This window comes from Eucyclogobius newberryi, unplaced genomic scaffold (assembly GCF_026437365.1).
Source record: "Eucyclogobius newberryi isolate DKJ021-1_F unplaced genomic scaffold, fEucNew1.0.hap1 SCAF_2, whole genome shotgun sequence".
Taxonomy (NCBI): domain Eukaryota; kingdom Metazoa; phylum Chordata; class Actinopteri; order Gobiiformes; family Gobiidae; genus Eucyclogobius; species Eucyclogobius newberryi.
In genome coordinates, this window is record NW_027315834.1 from 37785560 (window position 1) to 37801237 (window position 15678).

Sequence of the window (15678 nt, forward strand, 5' to 3'; positions counted from 1 at the left end):
GACAGATGAGCTTTGGGAGTGAGGTGAAGAAATGTGACCAAACTGTATGATCAAAATGCGTTAAGAATTCCACCCAAGCAAGTTTTATTCAAAATAAAAAGTGAAAGACATGACATGAAAACAAAAATGTATCTTTCAAAAATGTCTCGAGTATGTGACCAGCTTTATGAAAACAAACTTTCTGAATGATAAAGTAAAATAAATGTGACATAAACCAGCAAAAATGTAACTGAAATGACTTACTGTTATGTTTCTCACAATTGTTATTTTTTGTTTTTACTATTATATTGTGACCAAAATATTCTTGACATATAGAACCACGATGGTACATTAGGCAGCAAGTTAATTTTGACCCCAAAGTTTGCACAATAGGGCTTTTCGCACAGTATGAACCTTTTTAAGTTCCTGTTATTTTGCTTAGTTCCAGTCCAGTTCTAGAAGACTTTTGCTTTCTTAATCACACTTAAGTCATTTAAAAAGTGCCCAAGTCATCTTTTGTTTCCTGAATGTTAGAACCGGCTCTGTTGCTGTGTGAATGTGAGCAAAGGGACTGGTAGTTCCTCTGACTAAATAGGGGCTGGGGGATTAAAGAGACATAGTTCTTAGTTAGGCCTTATTTATCTTTTCTGGTGAAGGGTCTGCTACCCGTCTCCCTGGAGATGTGATTGTTTTGCCTGGAATGTTCCACAGTATGGCATTAATCTTACCTATCTTGCATTTAATTCAAGTTTTTATTGCTCAAAAATACCTTGAAAACACGTAGTCTTATTGTGAGCGGGCTCGCTAACGCTAATCGTTAAATAGACTCCAAAACATGCATGTGCCGAGATGAGAGGTTTTATGACTCAGAGAAAACAAGAAGTACATGAAAATTACTCACGTACATTTTGCGTTTTTGTTGATAAAAACAGCGCTATCTGTAAATATAGTCTTAGTTTTATCTTATCGAATTTAGAACAAATCCTTTCAAAATCTAAACAACTAATGGATATATCAAAAGAATCATCTTTAAACTAATTTAATAAAAATAATAATAGATAGTTGAAGCAGGTGTACATAGCATAAGCAGAGTTAAACAGTGCACTTTAAACAGGATATGGATTATATGGATAGTTTAAATCATGAAGAGATTTTCAAAATGTCAGTTATCAAAGTTACAATTACTGTGAGCTGATAAAACACTTTTATTTTTAAATTAATGATGCCACCTTCAAACAACAGTGAAACCTTTCATAGTGTTGCATTCTAAAAACAATGCAATACATATTAATCATGCATCAGAGAATACAAAATGCGGTCAAAAGTGGTAAAAGGAATATTCTAGTGTTTTTTGGCTTCTGAAATTCAATAATAAAAGACATAAAAATCATAAAATGTTAACTCCTTCACAACCTCGTGTTTTCCCGTTTGTTACACGTTCTCCTTATCTATTCCCTTTGATTGTTCCTCTCTAGTTCTTGTCTTTGTGTCAAACCCGATGCGTCTCGGATCAGAGCAGCAGCAGTTGATGCTTAAATGTGTGTTACGCCCGTGTTTGTCTCCCAGAGCCCGCAGCTCATCAACTTTTCATTCCGACATGTGTCGCACCACTACTACACTGCCTAACAGATGGGAAGGAAAATATACAGACTACACACTTTATTCCATTTCTGAGGCAGGAGCTAGCAGATGTGGGGCAATGTGTGTGTGATTAATGTTTTATAGCTCAATTCTTCTTTAATGATTAATACTTTTACTCCGAACTCTGCAAATCACAAGATCTCTCTTCAGAATAATGCTTAGTGATACAGAAACATCTATATATTGGGCTGCAACTAACGGTTCTCTTTCATAGCATTCGTTTCGATGTCTCACTATGGGATACTCCCCCTCGCGTATTCACAGAAGCCCTATACCAATACGCCAGCCCTGAGTGGCTGGCAGTGGCAGCGTCGTGACGTCGGCACCCCCTATAAATGCCACGCATGCGACGCTGCCCGTCATTCAATAAGTAAACCTCTTCTCACTCATGCTACTCAGAGAACCGGGGTTACGAAAGTGACCTAACATTTTAGTAGTAGTAGTAGTAGTAGTAGTAGTAGTAGTAGTAGTAGTAGTAGTAGTAGTAGAAGTAGTAGTATTTAGTGTTCTTTTTCCTCTCTTTGATTAGTCAAACGATTATTTCATTGGTAAACTGAATTTTTCTACATTTCTAAGCAAATAGAGGTTTAAATATGGTGACTTCTAGACAGAGAATAATGATGAATAAAGAGTGCCTTGTTATTAAAAAGTCTTTGGCATGTGTTTAGAGTTTGTAAAGGTCAGAGGAGGGTTATTAAAATACAATTAGTGTTATTTTAATAGTAGACTAGGATCTATTATTCTGATGAATTGCTGCAGCGCTACATATCACATAAACTGGCTTTTATATGATGCCATGTCCTGGAGGATTGTGCTATATTACCTCGCACTTCCACACTTCTTCTACTGTTATTGGATTTCTGGTTGAATTCACTCAAGAACAAGCGCCAAGTCTTGTCCGCGTGGACCAAAATGTCGACAATGCGCATTTTCTTTGGGTGGCTTGAAAACAGTTTGGTACTTTGTATAAAACTCTCGGGATCGGCAGCTCTGTGCATATCACAAAAGGAAAAAGGCCTCAGGAAATGGCGACTTCCTGAATAAGATGAACAGATGCAATTTTAGTGCAGAACCAACTAGTATTTTAAATTTAAAAAAGATGGTTTCAAAGTTATGATGTTCTGTAGATATAGTGCCTTGAAGAATAATGTTTTAGTCTGCACACTAGACTGGGATAGATAAGAATAGTGTTTTAGTCTGCACACTAGACTGGGATAGATAAGAATAGTGTTTTAGTCTGCACACTAGACTGGGATAGATAAGAATAGTGTTTTAGTCTGCACACTAGACTGGGATAGATAAGAATAGTGTTTTAGTCTGCACACTAGACTGGGATAGATAAGAATAGTGTTTTAGTCTGCTCACTAGACTGGGATAGATAAGAATAGTGTTTTAGTCTGCTCACTAGACTGGGATAGATAAGAATAGTGTTTTAGTCTGCTCACTAGACTGGGATAGATAAGAATAGTGTTTTAGTCTGCGCACTAGACTGGGATAGATAAGAATAGTGTTTTAGTCTGCACACTAGACTGGGATAGATAAGAATAGTGTTTTAGTCTGCACACTAGACTGGGATAGATAAGAATAGTGTTTTAGTCTGCTCACTAGACTGGGATAGATAAGAATAGTGTTTTAGTCTGCTCACTAGACTGGGATAGATAAGAATAGTGTTTTAGTCTGCGCACTAGACTGGGATAGATAAGAATAGTGTTTTAGTCTGCGCACTAGACTGGGATAGATAAGAATAGTGCTTTAGTCTGCTCAATAGACTGGGATGGATAAGAATAGTGTTTTAGTCTGCTCACTAGACTGGGATAGATAAGAATAGTGTTTTAGTCTGCACACTAGACTGGGATAGATAAGAATAGTGTTTTAGTCTGCACACTAGACTGGGATAGATAAGAATAGTGTTTTAGTCTGCGCACTAGACTGGGATAGATAAGAATAGTGTTTTAGTCTGCTCACTAGACTGGGATAGATAAGAATAGTGTTTTAGTCTGCTCACTAGACTGGGATAGATAAGAATAGTGTTTTAGTCTGCGCACTAGACTGGGATAGATAAGAATAGTGTTTTAGTCTGCACACTAGACTGGGATAGATAAGAATAGTGTTTTAGTCTGCACACTAGACTGGGATAGATAAGAATAGTGTTTTAGTCTGCTCACTAGACTGGGATAGATAAGAATAGTGTTTTAGTCTGCTCACTAGACTGGGATAGATAAGAATAGTGTTTTAGTCTGCGCACTAGACTGGGATAGATAAGAATAGTGTTTTAGTCTGCGCACTAGACTGGGATAGATAAGAATAGTGCTTTAGTCTGCTCAATAGACTGGGATGGATAAGAATAGTGTTTTAGTCTGCTCACTAGACTGGGATAGATAAGAATAGTGTTTTAGTCTGCTCACTAGACTGGGATAGATAAGAATAGTGTTTTAGTCTGCTCACTAGACTGGGATAGATAAGAATAGTGTTTTAGTCTGCGCACTAGACTGGGATAGATAAGAATAGTGTTTTAGTCTGCACACTAGACTGGGATAGATAAGAATAGTGTTTTAGTCTGCACACTAGACTGGGATAGATAAGAATAGTGTTTTAGTCTGCTCACTAGACTGGGATAGATAAGAATAGTGTTTTAGTCTGCTCACTAGACTGGGATAGATAAGAATAGTGTTTTAGTCTGCGCACTAGACTGGGATAGATAAGAATAGTGTTTTAGTCTGCGCACTAGACTGGGATAGATAAGAATAGTGCTTTAGTCTGCTCAATAGACTGGGATGGATAAGAATAGTGTTTTAGTCTGCTCAATAGACTGGGATGGATAAGAATAGTGTTTTAGTCTGCTCACTAGACTGGGATAGATAAGAATAGTGTTTTAGTCTTCTCACTAGACTGGGATAGATAAGAATAGTGTTTTAGTCTGCTCACTAGACTGGGATAGATAAGAATAGTGTTTTAGTCTGCTCACTAGACTGGGATAGATAAGAATAGTGTTTTAGTCTGCGCACTAGACTGGGATAGATAAGAATAGTGTTTTAGTCTGCACACTAGACTGGGATAGGTGCCATCTGCCAAAGACATAGAAATATTGAATCCAAAAACATGGAGCTCATTGTTGTTTCCATAGAGAAGTAAAATGTAAACAAACAACATGTAAAATGCAGTAAATGTCAATGAATAAATATAATATTCACTATCAGTAAACTCAATATTGGATTTGAGCGTGTTTATGTCAGAACTTGATTAGAAATGTTATTTTTTATATCGAACGACTAGTTTGTAAAGTTTTTAGCAGTTATTCTTCATCATTGAAAGCTAAACTATATTCTTTGACAATCAATCTTGTGTTTAGTAGGCCTGTCAGAAACACATTTCGGAGAGCGATACACTGTATTGCTGCAGAAAAACATCAAGATAAATTATATTTCTACCCAAAAGCGACTAATCCCTGTGAACACTTTTCTAAATTGTTTAAATGACATGAGCTGTGATAAATAATAAGCCGAATGGAACACTTTAGTTTAGAATGTATTTATCTATAATTAGTCATGGAAGTCACTTATTCGACTTCCTACAGCTCAAATCTTGTCATACTGCAAATACGAAAGAAATAAAGACCCAAAGAATGATCTGCTTGTGCAAACAAATGTATTTGCTGAACGATAACGTGCCATAGTAATTATCGTGACAGGCCTAGAGTTCAGTCACACAGATCCCTGCACTTCCTGAGCGTCTTACCCCATACGACGCAGCGTTGTGCAGCGGGATGAGCCCCCCTTTGTCCTGGGCATTCACATCGGCGCCGTGCTCCAGCAGATACTCCGCCACCTCCAGGTTGTTGTATCCGGCTGGAGCGGGACAACGGGATTGGTAGGACACGCAGACAGCAGCCAAGAACAAATAAATAAGGAAGAAAAAAAGAACAAGAAGGCAAAGGTGGAATTAGGAAGTGACAAATGAAATAAACGGGCACATGTCAGCCTTTATCCCTATGATGGCGAGTAATCATTTTTTCCCTGTTACAGATTTCTGCGGCGGAAAGCGTGGGAGTGTAAGTGGTCACAAATCACAATGATGCTCAAAGTGCTTTTCTAAAATGGGCCTCCTTTAAAAGTGCCACACTCGGCACAAATTATATTCCAATTAACGTCGGCTTTATCATTGCGAGCGCTGTTTGACGTTTTATGTAATTATTGAAGACGGCAAAAATGGGGTTTCTTTCAAATGTGAACAATTGGCAAGCCACAGCAAAAAATCTGTAAATATGTAAAACAGAGGCGTCCAGAGACATTCTTCTTCATTGGTTAATTATGAGCGTATAATTTGAAATGACAAAGCTCGGGAAAAGTTTTTGACAAAACATTTTAAATAAACAACTTCACTCGCAACCCACAATAAACGCAATGTTTTTTTCAGACATTATTTGACTAGTTTTCCTCCTGAACAATCAGTTTAGACGTGTTTACGCTGTATGACTTTAGTGTGAACAAAAAAGAAAGCTAAGTGTGATCAAACACAGAGTCTGAGGAGGAGTGACCGTGGCTGCTGCGGTTACAGCAGGAGGTGGAGCAACACGAGGATGACAAGCTTTTCCAGCCTAAAATGTCCACATCGGTGCATCACTCATAATCCACATATAGCTTGGTGACTGTGACATGTCATTAATAAGTTGGGTGGTATGTCGGTGTAATCCCTCATTCGTCCAGGCGTGTTCCATAGTAGAAAAAGCTTCAGTTGTAGTCATCTGGACTCAGTTTGAAAAAATAGACGTTTCGACTCTCATCCAAGAGTCATTGTCAATAAAAGAATTTAGATCGAGAACTCCGATATTAATACTGTTCTGTGGTAAGACCCACCCATTGGGAGGAGCCTTCCTGACGGGAAGGCTCCTCCCAATCTAAATTCTTTTATTGACAATGACTCTTGGATGAGAGTCGAAACGTCTATTTTTTCAAACTGAGTCCAGATGACTACAACTGAAGCTTTTTTCTACAATAAGTTGGGTGGTTTTATGTAAAGCCTCAAATTGCATGTGTGACTAGATATTATTTAAACCATAGATTCTCTCCTGTTAAGGGTAATGTACAGTGTGCACTGTCCCCATCTCAACATATAAATAAATAAATAAATAGAGTATTATTATGTCTTTTACACCGTAAAGTGATAACAAAGAAAAAAATGGGAAAAGTTTAGAAGATTATGAAAAAATTCAACAATATCTTATCTGAATGCTGCAATAATGAAAGTGTCTTCTAAACACATTTTTCCTGATTCATTCACCTGACTGGACAATTCATTTGCTGAGCCACCATAGATGAGCCAACAATGTTTTAACAACATTTTTTTGAACGTAAAATAAATTGTGAAAATCCCGATTCATTAAATGTTAAATGTCGATCGACCCGCTCCACAGCTAGCAGAAATTGCACCATCTCGAAAAGATCCTCTGCACAATCAGCCTTTTCTTTTTAATGATCAGACAGTGGAATCAACTTCCAGATAGTTTGAAATTGTGTGTAGATATTCATAACTTCACTCATAGATAATCAACGGTGCCAACAGCCAACTTAGATTTTAGCTGTATTTTTTGTATCTGTCTGAATTAATTCTGTAACTCTTAGAAATGAATTTGTTTTACAGTGTATTTTACTGAGCTAATGTTAATAATGAAAGGTAACGTGTTGTAATTGTAATGAAATGTGTACTTTTATTATTGCGATGTATTCACCTGCCCAGGGACTGCAGATGGAAAGTAGCAGCAGCTAAATCTGGTGCAGATCATCTTTTCTCTTGAAGATGAATGATTATGTACATGGTCCCTGACAAATAAAGACTAAACTAAACTTAAAAGCTTACCAATTATAGCATTAACTTTCCTTCCATCTCTGTGGAATGAATAGATGGAACAGCAAGAGGGAGACCATGATAACATTTATAGTGTTGAAGTATTTTTGTATTAAACCCACATGCGTACCACTTTATAATAACTACACCTTAATAACCCTTAATAAAGCATGAACAAAGACTTGATTCATGAAAGACAAATTATGTATAAAGAATGATTCAGGCTAAGTAACTATTCAATTACAGAGTCAGGGTATGAATTAAGTAGTTACTGAATCATTCTCAATAAACTATATTTTCCTTTAGTATTAAAGCAAGTCAAGTGTTGTCAAAGTTAGCTCGAGTTAAGTTTGCATTTTAATTCCGGTCCGTTGCTTCTTTGTGTGACACCAGCTCGTGGTTTCACTGTGTGTCGTTAAAGATCGTTATCAAGCACAACAGCATTTGAATCTTATTATCTTAGTGCTGCAAGGTGCGTGAGAGTCATATCCGAGCTCGTCTCTGCCGCTGATGTTATCGTGATTAAACATGCTGAATATAAGGAGCTTATTGAGGCTCCGCTATCAATTTTTATAATCTGCACTTAAAGTTTGTGCCCGAGGAACTCGGCGAAGGCAAGGTCAATCTATTAACGAACACGGCCCAACCAAGCGAGGAGCACAAACTCTGTAAGCAACGTGAATAATCAGAGTGAGCTGGGTGGAAAGGGCTCCGACAGGTTTTTCTTATAGTTGCATGAGAAAGTGGATGCATAATGTGGCGTGTCTACATTTATTTATCATCGCTTGCAACCTAAGCAAAAAGTGCTCTCTGTACTTTTTTGTTCCCGTCTTACTGACACGGTAGGACTTGATTTATGTCTATTAAATACGTCTTTGTTGTTGCCAGCTTTAGATTCCAGAAATAGAGGCTAAACACCGACTTATTCCAGCAGCGTGACACATTTTTCCAACCTTCTTACCCCAGCATCGAGGCGCAGATTCAGATCCCGAGCTCCCCCCGTGATCGTACCCCGTTTGAACCGTACCTGCCAGATGTAGCGGCGTGGAGTTGCGTCCCTGCGTGTCCCTGCAGTTGATGTTGTCTGGGCTGCACAGCTTCTGCACTCGGGCCAGGCAGCCTTTCTTCGCAGCGTCCAGCAGCGCGGCGTCTCCCCTCAACAGGTCCTGGATGTCCGTGTCGCCGTCCTTCACCAGGTCCATCGGCGTGTTTCCGTCGCGGTTCTTCTTGGTCGGGTCCGCTCCGTGCTGGAAGAAGAAAAAGAAGAGCGCATTCGCCGCGTTTACATTAGGTGTTCGTGTCTAAATTACCTGGCACATTTCATTTACAGTCTTGCTTTCCATGTCGTAATACACAAAAGCATGGCCTCGTGCGACGTGATGTCTGCGAGTGAAAGTTGGCACATTGGAGAGTGAAGTATTTGGAGGAAACAAGTCGGCAGCCTGGTCAATTTGAGGCTAAAATATGGATATTTCATACAAGTTCATAATTGATGCAAGTTAAGCACTGGAATAAAGAGATATCAACTTTAAATACATGCAGAAAACAACCTTAATCCTTACATGCTCATACAGTAAGTTGATTTAGCATAATGCCTTTTTAGAGCTGTAAATGTAAATGAGTAGTTGGAAAATGCTTGAGCTGATCCCTGATAAAAGCCGGTCAATGTTTGAATAATGTCTGTTACATCAGATGGAGGCCGGGACAGATCTGGGGAAGTTTACGTGTTGATTTCAGCAATTTACAAATGCACTTTGATTAAACAGAGATTTTAATGAATGTACAGAGTTTTCTTTATTGCTCTATGTGAACAAATTTGTCTTTGCAGTGAGGCCAGAGTCTGCTGCTGCTTCTATTGTCGTTTGTTGTGTTTCAAACACGAATGTCAAAGTGCTTCGCGATAAGCGCAGAATACACTGTCCAAAGCGAGTCATGGTTTATTTACAAGTACACCGATTGAAAATTCAGTCGGTTCCAACAAACAACACATTGTGAAATTCTCTGCAAGTTGAGTTTAGCTTGTGGACGATTAGAATCTTGAATGAATGGTTTTAAGGCAGGAAAGACGAGAACATTTACTACGGAATATTATAAAATCCAATAATAATCTATGGAAACTAGATACTCATTTGAACAAGTATCAATACTAATTTATTATCTTTCCGGAACAGTTTTGGAATGATCTTGAGCTTTATCGGAACTAGTTTAAGAATACAATTTTGAATAAATTAACATGAACTGTTCTGGTTCTATAATAGATAGACCATGTTGAGCTGGATTCTATGCCTAATATTGGTCAATCTCAGTATACAATTCCCTTTTATTTTGTCTTATCTTATTAAAAATGCCTATAAATAAATAATAATGATACATTTTATTTCTAATGTACTTAAGTCTTGAAAACAAATCTCAAAGTGCTACAAGGAAGAAAAACAAAACCACATGCTTTTACTGACAGGAGTAAGTGTGAACTTCTCAAAATTCTAGCCTATTGCGCAGTTTAATCTTGTTTTGAAGCCTTTGTTTATTTCTCCTCACATACGATGTAGACAATACACTTTCAAATTCACATTAAAGAAGTATATAGGGCAGGGGTGGGCAAACTACGGCCCGCGGGCCACATCCGGCCCGCAGGGCCTTTCAATCCGGCCCGCCAAGCTTGTCCAAGTAATATTTTTTTTTTTGCCCTCAGGCATCTGTCTGCACTTGTATCCTTAATTAATATGACGTGAAATGAATTAAATAATAGATTCAACAGCCTATATTTGACAGAAAAGTGATATTTAATTTTGGGGATTTTTTTTTTCCACACCAATGATCGTGGGGCGGCCCTCCGCAACTTGCCTGGATTCGAATATGGCCCTCGGAGGGAAATAATTGCCCACCCCTGATATAGTGTATTGCTGTATTGTCGTTTTTCAGGGTTTCTTTTTAACACACTACATCCCTCTTTAGTTAAAGTTATAACTCGCAGATTGTGGGAAATGTATTCCCAGCGTAGCCTTTAATCAAACACATCTCATGGAACAAAACAATCCACTCGAGTTCATTTACCAGCCAGTGCTAAACTTCATTTTAACTGTTACTTTCTGCAGAGCCTTTGTTTTCTTGGGAGCCTGGAATTTCACCTCCTTTCTCTGCAAAACGCATATTTAAAAGCAACATTTAAAAACTTAGCCAGCTCTTCCTCCCTGACAACAGTGGTACAAAAGATCCTCTTGCAGCGACATGAATCTCAACTATGCCTACGAAAAGTGGCCCCTTTCTGCTCTCTCCTGAGCCCTGATGAAAGTGTTTTGACTGTGTTTTGCGCGCGGCCCTGACAAGTGACAAGTGCGAGGAGGATGAAGGTAATTCACAGGGGAAAGGGAGACGAGCGAGTCGTGAAGAGGAGTCAGAGAGGCGAGGACGGGACAGCCAGTCTCGTGGAAAACATGGTGCACTCGCAAAGGGTGAGCAGACATTTTCACAGCAGGACAGGCTTTTGCAACAGTTTGAAATACACTTCACGGCTGCAGAAAATGTACTGCCTGTCATCAATAAAAGTGGTATTGAAAACCAATATCAATGTAGTTAAAATATATATATTATCTATTTAAAAAACAAACAAAAAACTTAATTTTATTGTTAAAAGTGATAATTAAAACTAAATCAATTTCAACCAAGTTATTTTTCAGACTATAAAGGGATATTTCTGCATTTTTTTTTTTAATAACAAATAGTTTTATAGTTGTAATTCATTCAATGAAAAAATAAAAATAGAAATGAAAACACATGGCCCAGTAAACACACTGGAAACACAAGTGCCGTTTCAGTTTCTTGAGTTTATTTTGCTTTTTTTGTGGTGGTGAGGGGTATTTGTGTCTTATTATTTGATTGCTGTTATGATTGTTATAATGTATTGCCATTAATAAAAAAAAGAGAGAGGAAAAAACACACAAAAAAAACCCCATCAACAAATACATTTAAGGCCAAGTTTCAGCACATTTCTGTTGGATAGGCAAATTATCTTCTAATTACCGTTATCGAGATCAAAAAACAAAACAGCCTCAAGACAAAGCGATGTATCAGCAAAGTATGGAGAACAGAAGGGGTCATTTTAAGAAAGCGAGGCTTGCATTTAGTTACAAGAGAAAAGTTCATTCGAGAACAAAGTGAAATGTTGGCCCAAAATACAGTCAATCATTTTTGATGAAAGGTGACAAAATTACACCGGAAATGTGCAGATTTCTCTTTCCCAACAAGCCAATAACAACTCTCCGGACACATGTAATTGACTTCAGATGAGATAGCGTCCTCCACAGTCTATTTTCATTCACTGATTTGAACAACAGGGAGCGTTAGGCAGCTGCACACGTAACAAATGAGTCAGAGTTGTTAAATTTGCTAATCAGGACCAGACAACTCGCTTCCAAAAAAAAGTCAGCCAAATGTCAGTTGATAACATTTGTAATTTGTTTTTTTGTGCGACGGTGGCCATTGTCTGCAAATGTAATGAGAAAAGTAAATTATGAATTACACGGACAATGCTGCCCGGTGGTGGAGTGGTTAAGGCAGAGCACACATACGCCAGGCTCCAAGTGCAGTGAGTTTGAATCCCGACTTCTTCCCCTCTCTCATCCCCCAATTCACACTATCCTCTCCTGTCTAATAAAGCCTACGGGCCACAAAATCTTAAAACAAAACAAAAAAATCACTCTTTTTTCCATCAGAAAACAAAGTTAAATTCAAAAATATTATTATTTTATTTAAGTTATTCGATTTTAATCCTGACACTAAGCAATTATTTAAAGTATTTAAAAAGTACGCGATTAGTTTTCTGGTGGAGGGAACACTCGATGGAGATGTTATTGCTTTGCTTAGAATGTTCCACAGCATGGCATTAAACATATTAAACAATTTCCATGGAGACAAGCAGGTGAGCCAAGCCAAGTTATGAGTCAGGTTCGACAATAAAAAAACAACAACATAATATGTAATTGAATAAATGCCAGATGAATAAGTTTACCACCAGAAAAAGTTACATAGTGCATCTTTAATGTAGTTTCAGATAGTCCTGTTCGCCAACTTTTAATGGGAGCCTTGGAGCACGGTAAAAATACACTAGTCATTGCAGCATTACGGGAACATTTTGTACCTGAAGCTCACGTGCTGCATGCAAAGTGATAACGAGACACTTTCCCTGTTAATTGAGCTGAACATAATTACGTTCTGGCACTTCCAGCACCGCCAAAGACTTCTCCCAGTATGTGTTTTGTGAGTCTGAAAGAGGTGGAGAATGTCACAGCAGTGGCGGCGGCGCGTTATTCTGAGCACAAACCTACACAAAAGACGGACAATAGAAAAGAGGCTTATGCAGGGAGAAAACTTACAGATGAACTTCGGGAGAGTTTCTCCGGAAAGAATAAATCAACTGGAGGCCAAAGTTATACACTATCTGTACATGGTAAGCTCAGCAATTTTACTGCAAAACCATCATCATCATCATCATCAGTAATAACAATAAAAGCCGCGGTAGCAGCGATGATGGCTCTCGCCACCTGCGCGACGCCTTCCCGCGCAACCGTGTTTTGCTCGCGATTGCCCCGACATTGCATTCTCTTAGACTTTATTCTTTAGACTTTGTTATTTTAGACTTTATTCTTTAGATTTTATTCTTTAAAGCCCCTCCTCCCTGTACCTCCGTCACCTAACAACAGAGACCCGCCGCTAACGCTGATGCTAAAGCTAACACTAAGACCACGGCAGGAGAGGAAATGTTCCATCAAAATAAAAGAGGAAGAGGAAGTGAAGGCATTCATTGCGCCTCTGCTGGCCAATTGTGAAAATACACAATATCTTCAATATCTTTTTTTCATGGCGTCTCGAGGAGAATATAATCCATGAGTTTCGAACAAATCAGACAATGTTGAGTTTTCACACAATGTGTAGGGGGCGCTATAGAGTAAATTTGTTATATGGTATTAATTATTTCCAAACAGACCATAAAAACGCATTAGTGAGTGTAATATGAGCTCCGTAGATCAATTCCATTAGGCGTGACTTGTCCTTGAAAAAACAGGAAACTCAAGCCTTTTTTGAGGGCGTGTTAAGCGTTGAGGGCGTTTTAAAAAAAATATTTATTAAATGTCAATGTCTTTAGATGCAAAAAGTGTTGTTTTGAGCTCGTCTGGATGAAAAACCTAGGACAAGTACAATTTTGAAAAAAGAAAGTCAAACGTGGCGTTGCCACTTTGATTCAACATGGCTGACTTCCTGTTTATCATAGAGCGATGCTGCCAGGTGTGTTTTACTCGTCAAAGGTCAGAGGTCAAAGGAGCTCTATCACTGTGCCTAAGCCAAAGATGAAGCGTTTCATGTTTTTTCTTTTTTGAACTAGTCGGCACTGTTGTGACGGGCGTTCACGCAACCTCCATTTTATTCGAGTTCGGGCCGAGCTGATCGCGTCTATGTCCCATGTGTGACCTATGACCCCATGTGTGACATTCATCAATGTTAGGGGGTCAAAAATGCCCGAGTTGTGGCAAAATGACCATGAATAATAATAATAAGAAGAAACCAGGCGAGAACAGACTCGTCGCATTCCATTCCATGGAACGGCTCGAGCCAATAATACAATAGCTTCCACTGAAAATAAGACTATACGTGTCTGTCTTTTATGAATGGAGCACAGCATTTTATAAAGATTATGCTATTGTGATCAGCGGAGCGTTAGCAAGGCTGAGTAATAATTCAAATTGATTCAAAATTGTAATTGAAGTAGCAATTCTGAGCTTGTATATTTGTCAGTATAACAACCAAGTGTATGAAATCTGTATATGCAACTGAGGCTTGAGTGTTTGGAAATGTCCCGTTTTCCCTGTATTTAAGACTCTGAATGTAGGGTTCTAAAATGTAAAAAATAAAACACATGTGAATCTGCTGCTTGTTACCTAAATATGAAATCACCCAGATATGTTTTTGACACGAACAGTTCTTTCCCGAGTTTGAGGACTTTGAGCACATTTCAGGCTGGTGTGCAGAAAGGGGAAATGGAAGTTCTGCTCCGTGACTCTGTGACTGAATCGTGAAGATCCAAATATGAGCAAATAAGGCACCGCATTCAAGTCGATCCATCATGTGTCCGCCTAATGGGAGATGTGCTGGAAGCGGGCATCAGATCAGTAAGTCCAGACCTGAGGGAGTCTCCACAATGCAAGATTAATCTCCCCCCCACTCAAGTCCTGCGCTGACAGTGAGGAATTTGTTTCATCTGCCTGGCTCGACATCGGCGTGTTATGATGGCACAAAGGATCAATGCTTCAGCCAAACTAGTAGTCGCGGATGAAAAATGGTCTCCACCTGCTCAAAGCCGCGCGCGCTGACAACTTCATCTCCGCATGGCTTCCACTTGAGATAATCAGATCCTTTGCAGGCTGGGCGAGGATGCAAACAGCGCCTTGTCATAAATTCATGTTAAGTGGGGGGTGCAGGTGGGCAAAAACAAACAAAGATGCTACAGCAGATGGTGGCCAACTATCTATGGGCTGTAGCGTCAATGAGCTGGAGAGGAATCAGCTCGTCCGCCTCCAGACGCAGTGATGTGTGCTTAGACTGGCCCCTGGCGTCAAAAACATTAATAATCACAGGGTAATGGAGACTGCAAGTAGCACAAAGGGCTACAAACATCAACACTTCAGCTGATGCTGATGTGCAACGGTTAATGGTCGACTATAAAAAATAAATTATAGTCGTATTTAATTGTTATCTGAACTAAAGAGACTCTAAAACAAAAAAGACATTATTAAATGAAAAAGTCAAAAGTTAGTGAACAATTCTAGTTTTTATCAATAATACACTTGATTCATAAATATTCTCCATCTAGAAGCATTCTATATTTAAAAGGTTTTTAGTTCAAATGTATATAGAAATAATCCATTACATAATCGACTACCCAAAATATTCATTAGATGCTCTACAACCGTGTAGTTTTCAGGATTAAAGAGTTCAGAGAATCTGCAGGAAAAAAAACCCAAAGCCTTTGGCTGACCTCCCTGGGGCAACTGGACTTGTACAACCCCAGTAGAGCTAAAAACATTGTGAAAGACCAACCCAAGTCACAAACTCTTTGCCCTGCAGCGTCTGCCTAAAGAGCTGCACCACAGATTTAGAAATACTTTTTATTCTGCAGCTCGAGCTAATCTAAACAAAGCCATGGCATTACGTTTTTTTTGATTG

The 15678-nt window shown here is 38.8% G+C and overlaps 1 protein-coding gene across 1 annotated transcript in view; it reads right to left on the reverse strand.

The window, feature by feature from the left end:
* The window catches only part of LOC140368276 (poly [ADP-ribose] polymerase tankyrase-1-like), a 120881-nt gene that overhangs the window by 19031 nt on the left and 86172 nt on the right, over positions 1 to 15678 (reverse strand). The window contains exons 17-18 of the mRNA XM_072455244.1: positions 8489 to 8708; positions 5356 to 5465 (exon numbers count right to left, since the gene is read on the reverse strand). Coding sequence (XP_072311345.1) covers positions 5356 to 5465; positions 8489 to 8708 — 330 coding nt within the window. The remainder of the gene's footprint in view (positions 1 to 5355; positions 5466 to 8488; positions 8709 to 15678) is intronic.